This window comes from Cucurbita pepo, chromosome 12 (genome assembly GCF_057944985.1).
Source record: "Cucurbita pepo subsp. pepo isolate OVF chromosome 12, ASM5794498v1, whole genome shotgun sequence".
NCBI classification, from domain to species: domain Eukaryota; kingdom Viridiplantae; phylum Streptophyta; class Magnoliopsida; order Cucurbitales; family Cucurbitaceae; genus Cucurbita; species Cucurbita pepo.
In genome coordinates, this window is record NC_141809.1 from 14,855,189 (window position 1) to 14,880,085 (window position 24,897).

Consider the following 24,897-nt stretch of genomic DNA (forward strand, 5'->3'; position numbering starts at 1 on the left):
TTAACTCAAAACGTGACGTATTTAGGTATCTCATTAGTATGCATCTTAATCTAAAGTCGCCTGTCAAAACTCTCAACGCAATCTCCACTTCTAGAGTTGTGACTCGAGATCCAATATGGCCCCACTAAGCTTATACTCACACCACCATCATCACTTTTAATGTTTGCTCGTGTCTCAACTTGGCTTTTTTAAACACTACTTAGTGCGTTAGATGACGTAACATCCTCTTCAGTTACATCATGACACTTTTCTATTAGCACTTTGTTTAGTCTGACAAGCAACACTCACGTGAGGCACCAACTTTGGGAAGGTAAACATCACTCCCGCTAAATCATTAGATGATGTACCAATGTTTCCCATTTCTTTCAATAATAAGTAAACATCCAAGCGTTAGTCAATAATTATGTCCATATTTGTGATATTCCAAGTAGTTGTTATAATAATTTAATTACGTGGTGTATTTTAAGATGCGACGATATATGACTTTGAAACATAATTCATATTTTAACGAAAGCGATGTTTTCAGAGACATGGATAAAAATAAAATTTCAAATTTATAAAAATGAAAAAAATTAAAATAAATATATTTAAATTAATTGTAAATTAAGGTTATTAATTATAAACATATCCCACTTTAGATTGAAATTTTTATTTTTTATTTTATTATAAACTTTTTAGAATTTTCTTAAAATGAATATTTTGAGAATAAGAAAATAACGAGGGAGGAAAATCAATAATAATATTATTTTTAATTAAAAAAAAAGCCCAAAATGGATACCCATATTTTCAAAGGCCCCCTTCTTCATCGTCTTCTTCATGTTCAGCCCACTACTCGCAGAGGTCGCATAGTCCCCCATTTTCAACTCCATCGAAACCAACCTCGACGTTGGAGACTCAGTGTGACAGAAATTAGGGACAAATAGGGTTTCTCAACGATGCTTCGGGACTGACATTTGCAGGGACGTGCTGTGTTCTTGGGCAATTTTCGTTCCATTTTAATTCAACCAACGTTTTCCCTCGCACAAAACCCTAGGGCAGACCAAGCTGAGGGAACCAACTCTCTGGGTTCTCCAATATACCTCTCCCAGCTTCCAATTTCTTCACTCTCTTCGAAATTCAGGTGATTATATTATTGCTTCCTGGTTTTCGGTTCAATTCTTGGAAACCCTAAAATTTTAAATTTGGGGATTTGCCAGGGGTGCAATAATTTTGGGTTATTCTACCTTAGGGGTTTTAATAGTTATATGATTGTGCTTCGTATGTTTTATGCAATGTCGAGGCTAGTGTTGCAACCCTGTTGATTCATGATTGATAGATACGGGGACGAAAATTTATCGCGTTTGATGAATATGTGTAGCAAATTCCATTGAATTTCTTCAAATGGGAAGTTTATTGTTTCTGAGGTTTCATTTTATCAGTCATGGACACGCACGTTTGGAAATTTGCAAGAAAAGCAATTGCAGCTGCCATGCGTTAGCGGGCACTGTAGCTGGTATTCATATTCCACGTTGCTCGTGTAACCTTACCTCTAAAGATTTCATTTCGTCTGTTTATTCAGTTTACTCGTCATATAGTTGGTGCTGCCGATTCTGGTTTCAGAGTATTCCAGCTTTGCGCAACTCGTTTTGTGTCTGTGCATGCTCTGTACTGATGTATGTCTACTTTTAGCTATTTGAAGCAATGCCGTCATGCTTGGAACTGCTCAGTCGGGTTTTGTGATTTTGCTATGTGTGGGGTTCCTGTTAGAGGGTAGATATCTCAAGGTTTTGCCCAAACTAGCTTAGTAAAAGGCTGGAACACATTATAAGGATGGGTCTCATTGTAAATATTGGAATTTAAGTGTAATCTTGTCAGGTGCCTATTTCCAATTCCATGGTTGGCCTAGTAATCATTAGGGCCAATTAAAAAAGTAAGTGGCTTAGGGGGATGGGTTTGATCTTGATGGCTACCATACCTAGGATTTAATATCCTGCGAGTTTCCTCAACAATCAAATGTAGAAGAGTTAGGTGGTCTGTGAGTTTTCTAGTTTAATCAAGGTATGCTTAAGTTGGCATGGACATGCATGAATATCGGTAATAAAGAAAAGATAACTATTTTCTATTTAAAATTTATGTAAAATATATTTGATAAGTGTTGACTAGATTTCCAAGAACGAATAGAGGTTTGAGCACTTGTTCTGTTAGTACGAGCATCAGCTTTGGAATCATTTTCAGTTCGTTTATTGTCTTGATAGTGGTTGGGATTCAGATTTTGGGATCAGAATAAACCTCTTTAAGCGTAGCTTTATGTGATGGAAAATAAAGATGTTCTCCATAAGGTGGTTGAGATCTTAAGAAACCAGTTATTTGTATGAGAGTAGTTCTTCAGCACCTGAAGATTTCCTTGAATTATGACTCTGCCAATATGCCAATATGTTAATATTGTAGCTATTTTTGGCATTTTTTTCTTTGGTTGTCTTTGATAACCTTAGCAAGTGCAAAAATTGTTGGAAAAGTCGTTAATGTTTAGAGGTTTCTCTTTAGGATTGGCAGAAGGAAGATAATAGCTGTTTAATTCACTCCTTGCCTTGATTAACATGCTTGGAAGGGTCATTTCTGGTACTATTAGCCTACAGCAATTGGCATTTTCTTTCCAGTAGCAATCTAGTTTTTTCTGTGTTCAAGTCAAGCAAGAAAGCCAAACTTCAGGTTTTTGTTGAAACTCTCTTATCCAGATTCTTCCTCTAGGCTGTGCTTTTCCTTGTTCTACCATCAAGAGGAACAAGAAAGCCAAAAGTGAGGCTGCTAGGGACTTCAATCAAGGAGCGTTCTTTGTCTTGAAAAATTCTATAGATTCCTTCATTCCAAGTTTAACACTTTCAATTATATCCTTCTTGTGGATGATTGTTAAATATTGATTGGTGATAAGCTTACATGACCTTATATGGGATTCCTTTGTACTTCCTCCTGCTCTTTAAAATTCTAGTGTCGATGTGCAAGGCTTTGGAGAAGCTTATGTGGGACTTTTTGTGGGAAGTAGTGGAGGAAGGAGGTGATTCGCACTTGGTTAGCTGGGCGGAGGTTTCGAAGCCAAAAGATTATGGGGGATTAGGTATAAGGAACTGGACTACTTGTAACAAACCTTGTTAGCTAAATGTCTCTGTCGTGTTTTGGCACTTATTGTGAGTAAATATGGTCCGTTGGTTTGGGGCACTTCCAAGTCTCTTTAGAGAGGTATTGTAGGATAACTTCCATATTTGTCTCATTTTTTCAGTTGCTTGGTTGAGGATTGGAGGGATACTTTTTTATGAGAAGATAGGCGTTGGGGATAGACCCCAATGTTGTGCTTTTCCTTGTTTTACCATTTGTCTTTGATGAAGTATGTTTCGGTGACTGGCGTTTTGGCTCAACTTGCCCCTATTTTGGGGCTTTGTCAGTCGTTATCTGATTGGGACACGAGGGATATTGTTGCTCTTCTTTCTTTATTGGGAGATTTTTCAGTGTTCTAATGGGAGAAAGGACTTCCGTTTGTGGTTCCCTTATCATTTGGAGGGCTTTTCTTGTAATCCTTCCTTTTTGTTTGGTCTACCCTTGTCCTTTCAAAATTTGGTTTATGACTTGATATGGAGGATGAAAATCTCCAAGAGGGTTAAGTTCTTTATTTGGCAGGTTTTCCATGGCAGGATTAATACCTTAGACAGAGTGTCAAGAAGGATACCTTCCTTGATGAGGTCGTGGTACTGCATTTTATGTTGAACAGCAACAAAGGACCTTGATCATCTACTTTGGAGTTGTGGTTTTGCATATGCTGTGTGTACTTGTTTCTTTGATGAGTTTGATTTTGTCTAGCTAGACAATGTGACAGTAGAGAGATGATTGAGGAGTTCCTTCTTCATCCTCCTTTTAGTGGGAAAGGAAAGTTCTTGTGGTAGGTGGGAGTGTATCATTTTGTGGGGTCTTGAGGTGTGAGGAACAATAGAACTTTTAGAGGGCTTGAGCAAACTCCTTATGATGTTTGGTCTTTCGCCAGGTTTTAGGTTTCCTTGTGGGCTTCAATTATGAAGCTTTTTTGTAATTATGTGCTTAGTTTTATCATTCTTGACTGGAAGCCTTTCTTTTAGCTAGGCATTGTTTTTTGTATGCCCTGGCATTCTTTCATTTTTTCTTAACGAACATTTGGTTACTTCATCAGAAAAAGGGGAAAAATAAAACAATAGTGAATTGGCAACAATTTCGAGTTAGGGCACTTCAGGGAGGAAAAATCCAACTTCAAATTCATAAGAAGTTGACATTAATTTTGACGTGTCTTTCTCTCTGGTTGTCTTACTCTAACTTTCTACCACCTCACTTGTACCATGCCGTGTGGGTTTATTGGTGGCGTTTTAACATTCACTTATGATGAGGGTGTAATTGAAAAATATTAAAATTGAAGGGACTAACTTGACATTTTTTAACAATAGGGACTAAATTGAAAAATACACTCAAAAGTTAGGGACAAATACTGTCTTTTAGCATTAATAATTAAATGTAAAAAAAAAAGTGTTTTAACCCTATATTATCATTTTATCTTGAAGTTTAACGTTTTAAGACATTAAGGGTTTGATTAAAAACAAATCTATATGGGAACAATGAAATTCTTTTATAAGATTAGGGACACAATCATAAGAAAAAAGAAATATGTTTAGCCTCCATATTTTGTTATGAAAATCCTAGCCAATTGGATCTAAGAACCCTCAGAAACCCTCGCGGATATGCAAACTCCTAGATCACAAATGCTAAAACTCTCAAATCAAGTTGATTTCAACCTAAATGATTGTAACTCTCAGTAGTTCGATGTAACAACCTTATTGAAGAATAAGACCTTTGATCTAAGAACTCCAAACGATAAGAAATCACCCTTAGAAAAAGTAATATCTGGATTACCTTGTTGATCAAATTTCTCAAGGCAATTTTTTTTTTTTTTTTTTTGAGATTCGAATCACTCCACAAGCAAGATAGATCAAGTCAAGGTTGAATGATTCTGAACATGCAACGTAAACTACATAGAATTACAAAGAAACTTAGCCTTAGACTAAAAGAAAGCACAAATGCTCTTTTTACTACATTTTTTAAGTCTAACAAAGACAACATATGACTTTATATAGCGTCAAAAATGAACCCTATGAGACATTTCAAAAGTTATAACTTCTTATTTATGACTCTAATTAGTCACTTGTAAATGTAACTTAAGAAGTAAATAAAAAATCTTAAAATTTAAAATACATTAATGAAATTCCATAAATCTAGGTTTTAATCATCATTTGTAATCCAAAGAATAAATGAAGCCCCAGTGGAAGTAGCTTGAATCCATTGTTGCATAAATAAAGCCCTATTTAAAGTAGCTTGAATCCATTGTTGGATAAATGAAGCTTGATTCTTCTTATATTGTGGCATTAATTGAACTTGAGTTTGTTTCATCGTAATTGGAACATCAGTTTTTTTCACATCATCTTTGAAGTTCATATTTTAAGATTGAGATGTCTTGGTTTATATCATATTTAGTAATTTTGGAAGTGATATTATGCCTTTTCCTATTTTTAGATGATACTGTAGAGAAAATAAGGAAGCGTTTTTTTTTTAAAAATTTCTATTGTTGTAGATCAACGCAATTGGGTAATTATGAAAGAATTGGCTAAACTATGAACCCACCAAAAGGCAATAAGCTGAAAGTTCCCACAAAAAGAATTTGGAATCAGTAAGGAAGAGCTATTCCATTATTTTTCTTTTGGACAATTTGAGTTTATTCCAAATATTTGTTGTGGTGTTATCTTCATAACAGACATCTCTGTTGTTTTATTCTGAACTCTGCTAGTTGACAGACTGAGATGATGTGGTGATAGGAATGCTTTAGTACCTATATTGTGAGCTTTATCTTTCATCCTGGACTAATTGACAATGGTTCGCTCCACTATGTGTTATGTGCGTGCATTTCTATTGGAAATATAGTTAAGTTACCATGTGTTTGCATTTGACTAGTTCCATATTGTGGTTGATGTCGGATTTTAAATGCAATTTAACCTTTTGAAATTTGATTTATTTTCTGATTTTTTTATTGTATTCTGTTATGAATTTTCAAGTTTTGGGCATTTTGTTTAATGATTTTTGATGGATTATATTGATGAGAGGAAATTATTGCAGGTAATGATGCAGGAATGCATGGATGCTGCTGAAGCTCTGCTTTCTTAGTAAATGCTGAGGTTGATTCCATGGGAGGAGTTGATGGTGGAGTTGGAATTGGTTTAAATACCTCCCCACGCAGAGCAGCAATAGAGAAGGCTCAAGCGGAGCTTAGGTACCGATTTTCAATTTTTATGTTCACATTTATTCAACTTTAGATAGTGCAAGTGCCAAATGTATAAGAACATAAAACAATTTTTTTGTGTGCTGATGACAGACAAGAGTATGATGTTCGTGAGGAAAGGAGGAGGGAACTTGAATTTCTTGAGAAAGTAAGCCTATCTGATATTTTTCGACACTGTTTTGTCATGTTCCCTCTATAATGGATTATCACCTTCTATAGAAAAATAAAAAATAGTGGATGTCACTGAAATCCTTTTCTTGCTTCTATAGGGCGGAAATCCTTTGGATTTTAAGTTTGGGAATACCACTTCTGTTAGTCAGTCTACTTCACTTGCTGATCAGCTTCCAGACCAGCTCGGTAATAGGTATATCTTTCTGTCTTCTACCATTGGGTGAAGTGTTTTTGCGTTAATCAACTGTGTTTTTATTTTCTTAATCCATGGTATATTCTTTGTATATTTCAGTGAAGCTAAGGGTAGTTTTGTGTTGACTGCTTCACCTCATGGGGACTCTGTTGAAAGTAGTGGTATACCGGGGCCCCCAACTACTTGTGAACCGAATAGTGCTGATAATCTTTTACTCTTGCGTGGTGCTAATGAGCCGTCGGGAGCGGAAAGGAACTCAAGACGCCCTAGTTCAAAAGCTACTGTTGCTCCATCTGAACAATCATCGCAATTGGATGGGAGCCAAAATAACAAGGAAACGGAGGATTCTGCTATTTTTCGCCCTTATGCTAGAAGACACCGATCTAGATCAAATAGAGATGGTGGTAGATCCAGTTCATCTGATATAGTCCGGAGTCACGGTGGTAATATATTGTCTTTAGCAGCTCGACAAGAAGCACGGGAACCAAAGGGGACGGTACCCGAAATGTGCAATGAAAGAAACCAGGCCCTTTCAAATCCGAAGTCCTTAAGTGCAAATGGTGATATTTTAAAAATGGTAACAGATGATGGTCGGTTGGATATGGAATTGAATGGTAATCGTGATCTTGAGACAACTCCTGATACAACTACTGCTACAACAAACGGCAGTCCCCCTGAAAGCGAGTTTAACAATTCAGCTTCAAGATGCCCAAAGGGAAATTTGCACAATCAGCCATGTCAAGTCATTGCCCAACAAACACGTACAGGAGTGGGTTCTCAGGGACCTGACATTGTTGGAGAAGAAAGAGAGTTGGTCACAGGCATTGTTGAACACCCGACTTCTGTGTCTGCCACCAAAGTTGAAAGTGAAAGTACATCTGCTGGTGTACATGGGTGTAATGAATTGACAAAAGAGACTAAAATGCCTAATGGAGGTCAAAATGGAAATGTAGTATTAGGGAAAAAGCAATTAGATTTGGTGTCTTCTAGCAACAGAAGTAGACTAGGTGTAGATGTAAATATGGATATTGATATGTGTAATAATTCGAGGAAAGTTGATTCTATGAGAAATTCTATTGAGAAGTTACCGAGTTCCGATCAAATATCATATCAGATTGGTAATGAAGGGATGATGGAGAAGGAGGTCGTGGCTTCAGACAGTACTCCTGTTTCTCAAGATGACCACAATGTTAGTCATCAGAACATCTCTAGCAATGGCTCTGTCTTTCGAGATGGAAGAGACAGTCATACTAGTAGTCCCAACTTACATAAGGAGGTCCATATTGTATCTGATGCAAAGGAGTTGGAACAGAGTGGCAAGAATGAACTGGCAATTGATGAGAAGAAGAATACTGTCTCAGGGGAAGATTCTAAAGAACGTAAAGAGAATATTTTCTCAGTGCAACCTGAAGTCTCTCTAGATTTGTCCAAAAATGAGATTCGGGAGCATACTATGTCTGGAAGGAATTCTTCTGTTTTATCTGATGGTCAGGGTTTTTCTGGTCGTGAGTCGACACAGGCAGACAAGGCTTATGAAGATTCTATTCTGGAGGAGGCAAGAATAATTGAGGTTGTCTCTCATTTGTCTCTCTGGGTTGTATTTGCTTGCTGCATAGCATGGAATTTTATGATTAATTTCTTAGTAAGTTCTTGAGGTTTGGCTTTCATGATGCTAACAGGCGAAGCGCAAGCGGATTACAGAACTATCTGTTCATACACAACCATTAGAGAATCGGCAGAAATCTCACTGGGATTTTGTGCTAGAAGAAATGGCATGGTTGGCTAATGATTTTATGCAGGTAATTTTATTGGTCTAAGGGATATTGAGCCACATATATCTGCAGAGTTAAATTTAATTGTTCTCATTTTAACATTATGCATGTAAGATCCACTAGAAAATTTATGATCAGTTGCATCATCTAACATCTGTTATCTTTACTTACAGGAACGTCTTTGGAAGACAACTGCAGCTAGTCAACTATGTCACCACGCAGCTTTCTCAGCTCGATTGAGAAATGAAAAACAGAAGAAGTGTGAGAAGATGAAACAAGTTTCCCACTCCTTGGCAAAGGCTGTAATGCAGTTCTGGCACTCAGTTGAGGTGCTTTTATGTAATGCTTTAGAGAATTTTTTAAAAATCATTTGGTTTATCTAAAATCTTGGAAGATGGTAGTCTCTCAGACCAAGTCTGAAAACTCCCCATTGGGATATGAACTAGAAGCATTTACTGCTTTCTACTTTTGTAGAATTCATCGACTATTTTATTTAAAAATCCTGTTTACTACTGAATTTCATTCAAATTTTTTAGCTGCTCAATTTTGTCTTTTTTTCTCACATGCAGTCTCCATGGTTAGCTTATTTGCACCTTTTTTTTTTTTTTTTTTGTATTTCTTGTAACTAAAGACCAGTACGTGCATGTAACATCTATACAGTCGGTGTCTATATCCCTTAATTAATGACTATCAATACGTGCATATCTTTACCCATAGATCTATGATGTAATACATGTTTTTTTGATGTGGTGTCATGGTATGTGTTCATTGTTTTAATTGTAGCGTATGTCCTATAAGTAATGTAATTTGATAGTTCAGTAGTTACAAAACAATGATTCTTTTTTATTGCTTTGTTTTTAACATGTTTTATTATCTTGTTGTTATATGTGTGTCACAATGATACGCCAGGAGCCAAGTAAAGAGTTGGAGCTGCGACACCCAAAGATTAGGATCTCTACATCTCTGAAGGAATATGCTGGGAGGTTTTTGAAATGTAACGGTTCTCTTTGCCCTCAGCATGCGGAAGCACCAAAAACCCCTGACAGGGTATCTGACTCATGGCACCTTGAAATGCCACCGGAGGAAAAGCTGAAAGAAGTATGGGCTGTAATAGTTGATGATTTAGCTTTTCTTTTTGTTACCACATTTGTTCCCATCATTTAGTCTGGCATGTTCTTTAATCCTATCTCTCTCGCATATGGATGTCCGTCACTGACATATTCTTACTCTATATTTTCTTTAGTGTATATCTGTTTTTTGTTTTATCGTTCACTTTTAAAACCATGGAATATGTTTCATGTATCTTGTCTTTAATCTTCTAACTTAAGAGGATGCTAGAGTAGCTCTATGATTGATCATTTGTGAAATATTTATGTATTTATCTTTGACATCATAGGTAAGCCTCTTTTATACAATTCCTATTGGTGCAATGGATACATATAGACGATCTATTGAAGCTCTTCTGTTGCGGTGTGAGGTCAGTATCTCTACCATTACTGTTTGTGGATGTTGATGTGATGTCTGTCTTTTCCTACCCAAAGAGAGGGGACTTGAGGATGACAAATAAGTCACTTCCCTCTGTTTCTCGCTTTTTTTATACAACTACTGTTTGTTTGTGAAGAACTGTGAATTTATTTTCGTTACTTAAAACTATGCCATTCCCTTTTTGTTTTATGGATTGTTTCAGAGTTATCAATACAATTTTTTAGCAACTTAATTCTCTTAAGTTGATATTTAGACATTTGGTAGTCCTTGCTCATTTGCGGAAATCAAATTTGCAGAAAATTGGTAGTTGCATGCAGGAAGAAGTTGAGACTTCACTGTATGATACTTTAGCAGGTAATGCTAGTAGTTCATTAATTATTATTCATTCCTTGATGATTGATGTTATATGATTCCGAAGTTTTAAGTTTTGAATTTTCTTTTGATGTTAAGATACTGCATATGACGAGGACGGAGAGACATGCATGTATTTTGGAAGTAGCAAGTCATCCAAATTTGTGCAAAAGAAAAGAAAACACTCCATTAAGTCATACACTGGGAGACAGTATGAAATGGGAACAGATTTGCCTTATGGACGCGGTGCAAATGGGACTCAACAGTCTATGTTAATAGGAAAACGGCCTGCTAGTCTTAATGTTGGTCCAATACCAACAAAAAGAGTGCGTACTGCTTCAAGACAAAGGGTTTTAAGTCCATTTAGTGGTGGAGTTGCCATGGTTTTGCATGGTCAGGCTAAGACAGATGCTTCAAGTGGAGACACCAATTCTTTCCAGGATGATCAAAGTACTTTACGTGGCGGATCCCAACTCCAAAAAAGCATGGAAGTTGAGTCAGTTGGGGATGTGCAATATGACTCTGCAGAAACATCAGTAAAATATAAGAAGAAGAAGAAAGCAAAGCATCTGGTATATATAATCTCATATATTCTCACAAATGGTTTCCTGCTGGTACAGGAGTACCTATTCTCGTTTTTATTCTTCACTGCTGTCTAAGTTGTTCAAATCAATATGGTTGCAGGGGTCCATGTACGACCATAGATGGCAGTTGGATTCTACCGTCTTTAGTGAACCAGTGAGTTGATGCTCTTTTTCATTAAAATTTTGTTACTCTGGCGTGAAGATGCTTTTTCCTCATCTTATTTTATTGATCGCGACTGTCGTTAAATGCTCCCCACCCTGTCCCGACTAATGTGGAGATTCTGTACTAGTTCAAAGTTAAAACTAATCCTAGGAAACTTGAAGAGACCATGGCCAAATGCCATGAGGGAGCATATTAGGTTAATGTGAATCAATTAATCTCATATCAACAGTATAAATAGGCAGTTAAATTTGAAACCTTGCTTTGAAGGTTTTTTTAGATATTGTATATGAATTAAAAGTATGGAGTGAATTAAAGCTGATCATCCATGCAATGCACTGTGGGCTATTGCAATTGGTACAGAGTATTACCTAGTCTTGATATTTTTGAGATTTTTAGGGGCTTAGAAACAAAATGTTTTTGATGTATGTTTAACTCAGAAATATTTGTGGTTTTCCTTTCCCTAATCTTCTCCCCGGTCTGAGGTTAATGTATGAAATGAGGTTGCATATGGTAGAGGGTGTTTGACAGTGCACGAGTAAGTTTCATTGTATATCCTAAAGTTTAGTACAATTTACAGTCTGTTGTCAAACGTGAGCTTTGGGTTAAGATTATTTCATCTGTTTTGTCTTGTTTTGTTACATATTTGGATATTGACCATATTCATGGTTCCTTATAATTTGCAGAGGGATAATTCCAAAAAGAGATTGGATAACCATCATTTTGAATCCAATGCAACTAGTGGTATTTTTTTTTTCCTTCTCTTATTTTTTCTTAGTTTTTATGATTTTTTGTATTAAATTGTTACTTGTTCACAATCTTTATAGGGTTACATGGGCAACATAATGCCAAGAAGCCAAAGTTAATGAAACAATCACTTGATAACACCTTTGACAATATAAATCCAGTGTCTGGATCCATATCTTCTCCCGTTGCTTCCCAAGTCAGTAATATAAACACTAATAGAATCATTAGATTGATTGGTGGCCGGGATAGGAACCGAAAGGCTAAAGCAGTAAAGGTACTCTTAACCTTTCTTGGTCCCGCATAATAATTTTAATTCAGGAACCTGTTCTGATACTTTAGTTTTCAATCATGGAATTCTTTGTAGATGTCTGATGCACAGTCAGGTTCTGGAAGTCCATGGTCACTATTTGAAGACCAGGTATGTACCTTACCTATGATATTCTTCAAAAACATGCTATCTGCATAGTTGCATCTACTTGAATAGTTGATATGACTCCTGTTTATCTTAGGCACTTGTTGTGCTTGTACACGATTTGGGTCCAAACTGGGAACTTGTGAGTGATGCCATTAACAGCACACTACAGTTTAAGGTAAAAAGAAACTTAGTTTACTTCGTTGCATTTGCTAGTTATCAATATGTATTTGGGTTCCTGAAGACTCAAACTTCATCTCTATTTGTTTTTTTTATTGGGTGCTCGTCTTATTGTCTTTCAAAATATTAGTGTATATATCGCAAGCCTAAAGAATGTAAGGAACGTCACAAGTTCGTGATGGATAAGAACTCTGGAGATGGGGCTGATAGTGGAGAAGATTCAGGCTCATCTCAGCCTTATCCATCTACATTGCGAGGCATTCCAAAGGCAAGTATTCACGTTTTTTTTTTTACACATGCACACACAAACTAGAAGAAAGGTTGATGAAACAAAAGGGTGAAGTAATATTGGAACATGTCCCAAGTGTCACATTGCTGGTTGGTTCTTGCAGGGAAGTGCAAGACAATTGTTTCAACGTTTACAGGAACCAATGGAAGAGGACACCTTGAAGTCGCATTTCGAAAAGATTTTCAAGATTGGGCAAAAGCAACATTATCGGAGAAATCAGGTTTGTTGGAATTTTCACATTATCGAAAAAGCAACATTTACTTGAACTCCACCAAGAAGCCAAGTGTTGTATACTATAAACTAAAGTATCATCCGAACTTCTTATATTAGATTCTAAGATTTTGCTCTTTCTACATCGACCATAAGGTGGCTTTCTACACAAACTCAAAGAAGATTAGCAGTTAAAGCCACCTTATGGTCAATGGTGATCTTGTCTTCCCTCTCTCTGCTACTACTTTGTGCTTTAGTTAGAAAAAACATAGGTTGCAAGTATAAATGAAGATTTTCCTACTGTTCAATTACCAGTGCTAATCTTATGATCAGCCCATCTGAGAAGTTATTTATGACAATGGCCCATCTCAAAGTTGGCTGCCAAAAATAATTTTTCACAAAAAATGAAGAGAAGCACTACATCTTATCTAAAGGGAAAAAAGGAACATTAAGCATAAATGGTAATCTTCTCTTTCCTGTTTCTGCTACTACTTTGCACTTTAGTTGGGAAAAACTCAGGTTGCAATTATAAATGAGTTTTTCCTACTGTCCAATTTCTGGTGCTACTGATGAACCCATTTGAGAACTTATTTTTGACATGGCCCGGTGGCCTGTCTCAAAGTTGGCTGCCAAAATGGCTTATGGGAAAACATTTTCTGTGAATAGTTATACTTTGTTATTACCTTCATGTTGTAGGACATCTTTTAAAATTTGTAATATTACCTATTTACTATTTGGTGTATTCTAATCTGTACTGCATGTGAAAAATGGTAACCAGGAACCTAAGCAAATAGTACAACCGCACGGATCTCATGCTATAGCTCTTTCTCAAGTTTTCCCGAACAACCTGAATGCAGTGATTTTAACGTAAGTTTTATTGAATTGAACATATTGGATAGTTGCATTCTCTTTTCTTACCATTTTCCTGATGTTCTTTATTTGAATGTTCCGTAGGTAAAATTGATATACTAATTTTTCTTATTTTGTATTTTCTCAGACTAAAAATAACTTTTTTTCCCTCTTCTATCTGTTTGGATGAAGGCCACTTGACCTATGTGATGACACGACAAGCAGCCCAGATGTTCTTCCAGTTGGTTATCAGAGCCCTCATGCCAGTGGAATATCCATAACAAATCAGGGTTCTGTAGCAACGGGTCTTCCTAACTTGGGGGTGAAGGCTTCCTTACAAGGGTCTTCTGCAATGGTTCAAGGAACTAGCTTAAATGCAGCTTCTGGTTCACTCAACAACATCAGGTATTTTGCTATCATTATTTTAAAGATCCCAATCTTCTATACCTTTGAAAAGCCGCTTCAGATTCTCTAATCTCATGATTTCCTCACATGACATAATATACTTTGCAGGGATGGTAGATATAGTATTCCGAGGACGTCACTGCAGGGGGACGAGCAGAAAAGAATCCAACAATATAATCAAATGCCGTCTGGGAAAAATGCCCAGCAATCTCACTTGTCTGTACCTCTGACTCATCCGGGAAATGAGCGTGGGGTCAGAATGTTACCTAGTGCAAATGGTTTGGGCATGATATGTACAATGAACCGTTGCGTGCCTCTGTCCAGACCAGGATTCCAAGGAATGGCCTCATCACCTGTGTTAAATTCTGGGAGTTCCTCCAGTATGGTAGGGATGTCAGTTCCTGCAAATATACATACTGGTGCTGGTTCTGGCCAAGGAAATTCAGTGTTGAAACCTCGCGAGGCATTGCATGGAATGCGAGTAAGTGATGAACTTTCATTGATTCTAGATTGGATGATATGCTTTACTGTCTTTATATGATTTGTTCTGGGAATTTTAGTCATCCATTGCACTACAATCTATTTTTGGCCGGTATTGGTGACAATTCATACCCAATGTCATATTGTTAGAAAATATCATGATGGGCAGTCCAAGGCGTGCTGCGGTGCAAGTGTGCATACTGCAGTGTACTTTTTCGCCCTATCTTATTTTATTTTTAAATTTCTAATTTTTATAATATAAAGGGCCTCTTAAATTCTAATAGGAAAATCTCCTTGTGTACTCAGTTTCTCCCAAGAACTCTATATTCTTAAAATTTTCAATAATTTCATGCTCTATTTTTTAATTATAAAAAAGTTATTATGGTTCTCAATGCATAAAAAAGTTAGATTTAGCGTGACTTAGCTTTAAGAAACACTGATCATGAATCATGTTGCATCTCTTATTTGCATCTCTTATTGAAGCTTGTGATTTTCAATTACTAGAAATTCCTATAACCTTGTATAGATCAGTTTTTTTTTATTAAGTTTTCTGAGAGTTCTTTTTTTTGGTCTTTGCATTTTATTTTTGTAGTTTGGTTTTCCACTCTCGGAGTTTTGCTCCAGAGTTGAGCTTTGGTTTGATGGGTCCTTTTTGTTTATTAACCTTTCTCTTATTTTTGTTATCGCTTTATTATGATCATAACTGTTCTCTGGTTCTATTTTCTTTTTCACTCTCTTCGGGAGTATCTTTTAAACATTTTTTTTTTCATTATAGCAATTAGAAGTTGTTTGTTTCTTGATAAATAAAAGGATTATACCCGATTGTCTTATCCTAGTTTTCCAATTCGTCGATGGATATTTCTTTGAACTGCAAAATCCAAATATCTTTTTAAATTTAGAAATAAAATAAGTTTTTCTATAGAACTCAATTTCATGATTAGTTGGAAATTGTTGAGATTAGTGTTTATTCTGAATCATTTCTCTCGTCTCTCATAACTGTCAAAAAATGATTATTTTGTAATTTTTGCACCTTGTATCTAATTCTCACTATATTCTGTTCTAGCCTGGTCAAAGTACAGAGAATCAAAGGCAGATGATGGTTCCAGAGCTTCCGATGCAAGTCACCGGGAACAACCACAGACCATTAAATGCTTCAAGTTCTGCCTTTCCAAATCAGACAACACCACCATCTATTCCTCCATATCCCGGTCATCTCCAGTCGCAGCATCAAATGTCCCCACAACAGTCGCATGCTCATAGCAGCCCTCATCATCCACATCTTCCATCCCCAAATCAGGCCGTTGGTCCACAGCAGCAGTATGCGATGAGGTTGGCTAATGAAAGGAAGCTGCATCAACGGAGGTTCTTGCAGCAGCAACAATTGCAACAAAAACAGCAGCAGTTTTCTACATCAAGTTCTCTAACTCCACATGTCCCACCACAGCCCCAACTTCCCATGACCTCTCTAAATAGCCCGCAGGTCCATCTGCAAACTTCATCACAGCAGGTCTCTTTGTCCCCGCTAACCTCATCGTCCCCAATGACACCCACATCATCACAGCAAATGAAACATCACCTCCCATCTCATGGTTTGAGCCGGAACCCGGGAGCCAGTGGGTTAAACAATCAGGCAGTGAAGCAAAGGCAACAATCTGCCAGGCATCATCCTCAACAGCGACAGCAGGTTCAGCCTCAACAGCAGGCTAAACTTATCAAGGGAGTAGGAAGAGGAAGCATGCTAGTGCATCAAAATCTCACTGTTGATACTAATCTTGCAAATGGTCTTAATGTAACTTCTGGTGATCAACCCACCGAAAAAGGGGAGCAGATCATGCAGTTGATGCAAGGTCAAGGATCATATTACGGATCTGGAGCAAACACAGTTCAACATTCAAAACCATTAGTTCCTCAGTCATCAAACCATTCTCAGATAAAGAAAACTCCTGTTTGTGCTTCTGGACCACCTTTATCAAAATCAGTTTTGCAGATGCCAGCCCATTCTGAGAAAAGCTCTCAAGGTCAGGTTCCACCTGTTTCCTCTGGTCACACGTTATCAACTTCACATCAGGATGCTCCTGCATCAATAGTAGCTTCAAACCACCCGCCTTCACAGCCACCTCAAAAGCAGGTGAATCAAACCCAAACAAGTTTTGAGAGATCTCATCAGCAGAGCTCTCAAGGTACCTCTGATCCAAGAATGAAGGCTCAGACTGATGTAGCTCAAGCTGACCAGCAACCACATAAGCAAGCTTCTCAGGTAGGTACGGATAAAACAATGCCTCAAACATCTTCCACTTCAACTGATACAACACCAATTACTTCTGTTTCTCAGTGGAAACCATCTGAACCTGTGTATGATTCTGATGTACTGAAGTCAAAACCTCAGTTGGGGTTGATTGGTAGTTCACCCCTTACTAACTTTACTGGTGGTGAGCCAATACCCAACAACCTGGGAATGGGCCCTAGGCAGTCGTCTCGTGCCTTACCTTCTCATGGACATAGTGCTGGGCTACAGTGGCCACAGCAAGTTCCATTGCAGCAATCTCCAAATCGATTTACACCATCACAGCAGCAAGAAAAGCATCAAGATCCCTCATTGTCCCAACATCATCAACCTGTGCAACAGCAAGCTCAGCATCAATCACAGCACAAGCAAGCAGAGCAAGGTAGTTTGTATTTGAAGCCTGAAAATGCTAACATGGAATGAAGCAATCTGGTGATAGGGTAGTGCCGGTTCATTCTCTGACGGGGATTCGGTCAGCATGCACTCTGTAAAGGCAGTGTACAGGTATTATGACTATCCATCTCAATTATTGCCATTAACAGTCAATTATCCTAGTGTAAAGAGAAGGTAAAAAGAGATGGCCTTTTGCTTCATCTCATGAAAGGATAGGCTTGCATGATTGAACAACTCTCCCTTCCCTCTCAAATGGTCGCAGGTTACATTTTAATAATTATTTCATCAGGTTGTGTTTGTTTGTTCGTTTTTTTATTTGATTTTCTAACAAGAAACCAAGCTTTTCATGGAAGAAACGAAAAGTGACTTATGTTCGAAGAAACAAAGTCCCAAAAGGGAGGAATGCATGTTAATAATTTTCTGGCTCAAAATCTTGTTTTTTTCAGACACATTGTGGGGTGAAGAACATGGTTTCCTTATTTATTTTTATTATTTTTGCAGATGAAGCAGGTTAATTATTCATGATTGAGGGCTTCGCAAGAGAGGAAGTGATGGAACACTTTCGACTTCACAAATTGAAGTTTTCATATGGGATAAATTGTCACTCTATTCATGAGACCCATCCCTAGTGCAGTTCAGGCGATGTCCCTTACCCTTTCCTTCTCGTTTTTCTTGAGGTAAAAGTGAAGATGGGAAGGATGATATTTCTCCCTTGTGATTTATGTATATTACCACTGGCCTAGTTTTGGGAAGATAGAGACAGATGTAGAGGTACGTGTACAGGGTCTTGTCTTTCCTTTCTTATAATTCTCTATTTTTCCGTTGTCTTGAGGTTCTTCAAGTCACCCGTCCTTTTATTAGAGGGTCTCATTCCTTTTGGAGTTGATAGATTAGTGCATGTATTGACATTAATAACGATTAAGAGGGTAGAAATCCTTTCTGAGAGCAAATGCTCCTTGGAAAATTTTGTGAATATTAGGTTTCTGGCGTCTGCATTGTCAGTAGTGCCTTTTAAACTAACCATCTATCAGTCAATGTGCATCTGTAGAAGTAACATATTATGTAATGGTGTACCCAATTTTATAATGCAACAAGCTTCAGTGCCGATCCATTTATTTTGCTAGTCTAGAAGAACCCTTCTCTGTACCCCTCGGCTGCAACATTCTCTAACCTGTAGTCTCTTTAAGATGTCATTTTCTTTTTCTTATCTCTTCTAATTCATTTTTATTTAGTACGTTCGATGCGGCTGCACAGCAGTGAGCATTGTAAAAATTTTCCGTTCATTTTAGATATGAGACGTCTAGGAGATAGTTTTGCTCACAGTTATAGTTAGCTCAAGCACGAGGACCTCGAATCTGTTTAGTGTGGTTAAATTGTCCAAAGAAACGAAATACACTGAAGTTTGGGATTGAATGGCTTTCATATGGTTCTAGAATTACGATCTGTAAAAGTTCGTATGTAGTATAAATGGCAAGTTTCAGTTTGAAGTATGGGCGTAAATTCTAACTCCATAATCCTGAGCTACACAAGCTTCACTCATGAAGTCAAACACCTCTTAAGTGATTTAGAAAACAATTGTAATGCATATTAGAAACCATCTTTTCTACTGAAAAGGATTGGAATCTGCGATGTGTGATTTACATTTACCAGGTCTCAGGCCAACTGCCAACAAGCCGTGAAGTGTTTCTGTAAGAAACAATCACAATGACTTTGGTGCTTTGTGGCATTTACTCTGTTTCTTTAGGGTTTGGCCTTTGGATTGTACAAAGGATTCAAAGCTCTGTATGTTTTGTTCTACCGACTCTTTGACTGATATTCATTTGGATTGGTTGTGCTTTGATGGGTTTGGCTATGCTGGTGAGGAAGCCATTTCTTGAAACATTGTTTCAGACAGCTAACTGTTCCACTTTTACTGCCCAAATGTTTGTTTTCTTTTGATCTTTAGTTACTAGTTTGAAGCCATTTTGTTTATTCTTATCTTCAGATCTATGAACTGAATTATATTTTAATTCCACTCCCAATGATCTAATGCTGCAGAATTGGTGTCTGTCAATGGCTATCAGAAGTAACTTTGATCTACTTCAACTCCAATTTCTGTAATTTGAGGCAATCTCATAAGTTCCAATTGTTCAAGTTAGGCTCTTGGATTTAAGTAAATACTTGTTCAAAACCCGATCTTTCTTGAAATTGAGAATGGATTGTAAGTTGTCTCAGTTTTACGCCCACTTTGTTCTAATTATGATCGTCATTTATCTAAATTTTAAAATTCTACGAATTATCTAGACACTTTGTGAAAATAGTCGATCACCATATCTTGTGTTTTAAATTAAAAAATCTTTAGAATAATTTTTTTTAATAACTCTAATCTTACCATTACCGAGAATCGTTTAAACTTTGTGTTTAAAATACTCGCACCTTATCAATATCTTTTTTTAGTGCCTAAATGGGACACTAGATTCGGACCAAACCTTTTTTTTGTCAGGCTACAGTTCTCTTGTTTTGTTCTCTACAAGTAATGGAGTAAGACATCGATTTCCCAATAAGATCTACCTTTTTGATTACATGATGTACTTCTTTGAAAAACATTGGCACGCGTGTAAACGAGGTGCTCTACCAACTGAGCTATGGCTCTTGTGCTTGTGATACATATCTTATCATGTAGTGCTCTAGCAACTGAGCTATGGCTCTTGTGCTTGTGATACATATCTTATCATGTAGATCAAATCGTGACAACTCAAATTCCTTATTTACTATTCTATTGTTGTTTGCTGACTTATGGAGTCTTGCCTTGCAGCAAATCAGGCATGTGCTCTAGCCCCAATATCGTTGGGCATTCAATCATCAATGTTTATAATCGTCGAAAGTAAATTGACACAAATCTCAACGAAGTATCATAATAAATTTATAATAAAAAGTGGCCAATGGAATTGCAAGAAATTGACATAATTTTCATTCAAATATGAATAAGTTTTGCAGAGAGAACAAGCATTTGAAGCCCAGCAAAAACTACAAAAATAACCATTCAAAAGCAGAGTCGAACTTGTTCTAATGCAAAGGAATCCAAGTATTGGATGGATTTTACCATAAATCTTCTCCTATTTACTCCAAATCAAATCTGCAGTTACTTAATTTTACCTCCGCCGCCAGCGTTGATGCCTCCGGCAGCCATTGCAGCTTTTCTCGCCGTCTTCTCCTGAAGAGCTTTTGCATCCCTGAACACAAATACAACTCCATCCATTCAATGTCAAAGTCTCACTCCGAAACAGATTCTGTTCCAATTAGATTTCTTTTGGTAACTAATTAATTTTTGTTGTCAATTTTTGAAAATCAAACTCATAAATGTTACTTAAGACGAATTTTGATAACTAAGAAAGAGGAATGGAACCTTTCGCGTCGCTGTTCAGGCGTCAAGCCGTCGTTTCTCGGTTGCTTGGTCTTGCTTCCAGCCCTAGCTTGAGCCCTTTCTCGATCTCGATCTCTCTGGTTTCCGCATTCGCTTCAGTTAAAGACAAACAAACATAAAACCACAAAATCTACTACAAAATCACTCTATATAAACTCCATTAACTCTAACCTATTTCGTTGCCTAAAATCATCGATCACCAGCAGGATTTAAAGAAATCACAACAAAGAAAATTTCAAAAACAAAATTACAAAAATCCTCTGATTCTACTCCTCCTCTGTTCATAAAAGAATTTAAAAAAAAAAAAAAAAAAAAAAAAAACAAGGAACGAAAGGAAGGATATGAGACATGGTAATGAATGTATGTGGAAATCGAAAGAAAATGAGAGAAAAATGTTAGAAGAGAATGAGATTTGAATGATGCGAGTGTGGAGAAGGCGATGGATATAAAAAGGAAGAAAAGTTGTGCGCTACCACATCTCAATGGAACTCTCCAGAAGAAGCCCAAGATTCCCCGCCTATCTATCTGCTTGGATCTATAAATAATTCATATACAAAGCTTAGTACCAATGTCATTTGTCTAACCCATTAACACTTCATTATTCACATTACCTACTCATCTTTAACACCTTTCGTCTCTATCCAAACCCAATGAAAAAAAATGGGATCACTTCTTAATGACGGGTTCAGAATGATTCTGATCTAGTTCATAGCCTATTAGAAATAGAGGAATTTGGATCCTCACTGACAGAAAAAGCCCGAACCCAGGAATCAATTAGATATGATACAAGATGGATCTTGTTCTATCGTTGATAAGAGATTTCACCCGACCCAGGAATCACTTAGATATGATACAAGATGGATCTTGTTCTATCGTTGATGAGAGATTTCTCTATGAACAATACGAATCGATCCGAACCCAGAAATCACTTAGATATGATACAAAATAAATCTTGTTCTATCGTTGATTTTTAATCCTGTTTCGAAAGTGATATGTTTGGTACTCAATCGTTCATTGGTTGGTTCCCATACGATATTTGATTTATAAAAGTAGTGGTATACTTTAAGCACTAAAAGAAGGATCGAGGTGTGTGAAAATATCCAAAACGAGCAACCGTGAATCTTAATCCAATCACTTTTCAAGTATTTGAGGATTGTGTTACTTTTCAATATGAATTACGAGTAAATGAAGGGTACATGAACGAACCAACCGACTTAAAAGAATTGAAAGTCATACTTATATTAACATAGTACATATTTTCTTTTTTGGCAGACTCAGTTATAAGGAAAAAAAAAAAAAAAAAAAAAATTGGAGGGAAAATCAGAAGATGTCAAGAATCTCCAAAATAAAGCCATTGCAAAGTGGACAGTTCCCTCTACTCACCCAAAGCTCTCTTGAACACAGCCTACAAAAGGTGTGACCACAGGGGATAAATGCCGCCCCTTTATAACGCACCATGCACACGCAGCAACGCCGTTCTGCTCCCCAGCTGTGCCCTCCGCCGCGTTTGGCTGTGACCTTATGATGAATTTCTTCTTCTTCTTCCTCTTCCTCTTCTTCCTCTTCCTCTTCTATTCTGTATCTTGACCCTTCCAACCCCATTTTCCTGTCCGTTTCATCTAACAGATCCATAAGTGACATTCTCACCGGCGCCGCCGCGCTGGATTCTTGTTGTTCTAGTTGTTCCTGTTCTTCTTCTTGTTCTTCTTCTTGTTCTTCTTCGTGGGCGGTGCTTTCTGCGTCGGCGGCTTCTTGAGCCACCACTGTTTCTCTAGCTGACATCGATCTCTCCATTGCAAGCGCAGCCGAGAGACGGCGCGGGCCGTCACGCGCTGGATCAGACAAGTCCGTGAAACTCTCGCTCCGTTCTAGGTTGAATCTCGTCGAGCTGTGCCGCGACATTTGTGGCTTTTGGAGGCTCCGCCTACTGCCGGAGCCGGAAGCGGTGGAGGAATTGTTGTTTTCTGGAGTATCGCCGGAATTTGCAGCCTCGGACTTTGGCCTCGCGTTCAGGCTTAACCGCGACGAGCTCCGCCGTGAAATCTGCCGGAGAGACGGGGCGGCAGCAGTGGTGGTGGTGGATTCCGACGATTCTTCTTCGTTTGGCATCATTTCCGCCGACGAAAAACTAGGTATACGAAGCGAATTCGGCGGCAGAATTTGAGATCTGAGATTCAAACGAAGGCGATCTCTCAAAAACTTCCAAGATTTCCTCTCTCGGTTATCAACAGGAGATATCCCAACGTCGTCTCTTATAATATCGAGCAAAGTCCGGCCGCTTAGTCTCACAGCCGGCGAAGGGCTCGGCGAAGCTCTGTTATGAATGGTCAAAACGTCGTTGAGTGTCAAACCACGGGCGAACTCTCTGCCATCGCCGACCGCTAACATCTGATCGTAAAGCGTAATCCTCCTCCGACCACCTTCCATAGATTATCACAAAGAAAAAAAAAACCAGTTAAACAAGAAAAGAACAAAAGAAACCCTAAATCCTCAACAAGAAGAACCGTCCAGATTTCATCGCGAAAACAACAAAATCATTCCAATTCCAAACAACGGAAGCATCAAATTCCTTCAACAGATCCGAAAACAGAACAAAGAAAAAAAAAAATCTAAGAATCTGAGAAACAACAAGGAAGAAGAAGAAGAAGAAGAAGAAATTGAGAGCTTCAAGATCTCTGCTAACGAAGAATCATTATATATATATATATATATATATATATAATCGAGATTGCAAGCTTCTTTATGTACGAAACTGAAAAGGTTGAAACTGAAAAAGTTAAAACAGAAAAAAAAAGAAAAAAAAGAAAAAAAAAAGAAGGCATTGGATACCTTGGCGAGAAGAGTATGAAGAACAGTAAATTTGCAGGAAAAATTCATCATTTGTTTTTTTTACTGTGGGATTAATTAAAAAGCATTCCCAGAAAATCAGAAGGAAATGGGTTTCAAATTTGAATCAGAAGTTACCTTTTTACTGTAATTATTTGTGTTTATGTGAATAAAATTTGATTTTTGTGAAGTGGAGCGGTTATTGTGGGAGTAAAACGTGTTGCTTTCATCCCTTCATTTCAGATTAACCATAACCATTTTTTATTTTTTTAAAAAATTATTCTTATTTCTATTAATTAGAAAAAAAAAAAAAAAAACAAAACAAAACACATAAATTTCATAAAAAAAACCTATTTTTAGTCCCTATAATTCCATTTTATTAATATTTTGATATATATGAATATAAGAAGGAATGGACGGTGAGATCTGCACGTAAGTTGGATAATAGAATAAAACATTATTTATAATAATGTGGAAACCTCTCCTTGAAAGACACGTTTTAAAATCGTGAGACTGATAATGATACATAACGACTCAAAAGCGGACAATGTCTATTAGTGGTGGGCTTGGACTGTTACAAATAGTATCAGAGCCCGACACTGGGCGGTGTGTCAATGAGGACGCTGGCTCCAAAGGAAGTGGATTGTGAGATTTCACTAGAGAGGAAACAAAACATTTCTTACACCCTTCTTACAAGGGTGTGGTGTGAAAGCTTCTCTCTAATAGACGCGTTTTAAAATCGTGAGGCAGACAGCGATACGTAGCAAGTCAAAGCGGCAATATGTACTAGCGATGGTTTTGAGCTGTTACAAATGACATCAGAGCAAGAGTCAGACATGAAACAGTATGTCAGGACTCAAAAATACTAGATTGTGAGATCTCACATAGATTAGAGAGGGGAACAAAGTATTCCACATTGGTTGGTTCGAGAGTTTAGTAATGGCACTTTGATAACAATTACCTAATTACCACTGTCTTTAAAGTACGGTCACATTAAAAGTAATGCAAAAGTTAATGTTATAGGGGCAAAAGTGGAATTATGTTTAGCCTAATTTCATTTGACCCTTTAACTTTTTGAAAATTATTATTTTTGCACAAGAAAATAATAAATAAAACAAGAAGACTATTTATATATTTTCTAGAAAGAAAAAAATTGAATTTGAGGAAATAATACAAATTTATGAAACCCCACAAAATAAAACAAAAGTTCCATCATAAAGACAAAACCAACATACACCATAAGTGTGTTGCCAAATTATTGGTGGTGGGATAAAAAAAAATAAAAATAAATAAATAAATAAATAAACAAATAAATAATTTTAATGAAATATTTATTTATTTATTTATTTGTGAAGGAAGTTGGGATGGTTGGAGTTGTAGAGCT

The 24,897-nt window shown here is 37.2% G+C and overlaps 3 protein-coding genes across 6 annotated transcripts; 1 reads left to right on the forward strand and 2 right to left on the reverse strand.

The window, feature by feature from the left end:
* Window positions 1-802: 802 nt before the first annotated feature.
* On the forward strand, window positions 803-19,520 carry LOC111806539 (chromatin modification-related protein EAF1 B). 4 transcript variants are annotated; one of them, XM_087128964.1, is made up of 24 exons: window positions 803-1,120; window positions 1,419-1,492; window positions 6,157-6,310; window positions 6,413-6,467; window positions 6,589-6,683; window positions 6,783-8,253; window positions 8,363-8,482; window positions 8,629-8,784; window positions 9,365-9,553; window positions 9,852-9,932; window positions 10,237-10,294; window positions 10,391-10,863; window positions 10,976-11,029; window positions 11,722-11,779; window positions 11,863-12,056; window positions 12,147-12,200; window positions 12,292-12,372; window positions 12,505-12,642; window positions 12,767-12,883; window positions 13,652-13,740; window positions 13,915-14,127; window positions 14,236-14,608; window positions 15,671-17,395; window positions 17,786-18,407. In XM_087128964.1, the coding sequence occupies exons 3-23, from the start codon at window positions 6,225-6,227 to the stop codon at window positions 17,312-17,314; spliced, it is 5,799 nt and encodes a 1,932-aa protein (XP_086985090.1). In that variant the 5' UTR covers window positions 803-1,120; window positions 1,419-1,492; window positions 6,157-6,224; the 3' UTR covers window positions 17,315-17,395; window positions 17,786-18,407. The 4 variants fall into 4 exon arrangements, with proteins under 4 accessions (XP_086985090.1, XP_023547665.2, XP_086985089.1 ...); XM_023691897.2 differs by lacking the exon at window positions 1,419-1,492; XM_087128963.1 differs by lacking the exons at window positions 803-1,120; window positions 1,419-1,492 and adding an exon at window positions 19,322-19,520 and having other exon boundaries at window positions 6,196-6,310; window positions 17,786-18,055.
* A 698-nt stretch (window positions 19,521-20,218) lies between these two features.
* LOC111806446 (uncharacterized) lies at window positions 20,219-21,266 on the reverse strand. Its single transcript, XM_087128948.1, has 3 exons — window positions 21,161-21,266; window positions 20,670-20,780; window positions 20,219-20,496 (listed from the first exon to the last, which is right to left on the reverse strand). The coding sequence occupies exons 1-3, from the start codon at window positions 21,163-21,165 to the stop codon at window positions 20,406-20,408; spliced, it is 207 nt and encodes a 68-aa protein (XP_086985074.1). The 5' UTR covers window positions 21,166-21,266; the 3' UTR covers window positions 20,219-20,405.
* Window positions 21,267-21,809: 543 nt separating this feature from the next.
* LOC111807786 (uncharacterized) lies at window positions 21,810-23,398 on the reverse strand. The gene has a single exon (XM_023693655.2). It carries the CDS (start codon window positions 23,112-23,114, stop codon window positions 22,008-22,010), a length of 1,107 nt encoding a protein of 368 aa, XP_023549423.2. The 5' UTR covers window positions 23,115-23,398; the 3' UTR covers window positions 21,810-22,007.
* Window positions 23,399-24,897: the final 1,499 nt, after the last annotated feature.

What these genes read in the sequence shown, in the direction of transcription:
- LOC111806539 (XM_087128964.1), top strand. Translation starts at nt 6,225, where the DNA reads ATGGGAGGAGTTGATGGTGGAGTTGGAATTGGTTTAAATACCTCCCCA. An exon ending in AGTTCTGGCACTCAGTTGAG is followed by an intron (nt 8,785 to 9,364) that starts GTGCTTTTATGT and finishes ATGATACGCCAG; the next exon opens with GAGCCAAGTAAAGAGTTGGA. An exon ending in CATTGCGAGGCATTCCAAAG is followed by an intron (nt 12,643 to 12,766) that starts GCAAGTATTCAC and finishes TGGTTCTTGCAG; the next exon opens with GGAAGTGCAAGACAATTGTT.
- LOC111806446 (XM_087128948.1), bottom strand. An exon ending in CCTGAACAGCGACGCGAAAG is followed by an intron (nt 20,497 to 20,669) that starts GTTCCATTCCTC and finishes ATTTGTGTTCAG; the next exon opens with GGATGCAAAAGCTCTTCAGG.
- LOC111807786 (XM_023693655.2), bottom strand. Translation starts at nt 23,114, where the DNA reads ATGGAAGGTGGTCGGAGGAGGATTACGCTTTACGATCAGATGTTAGCG.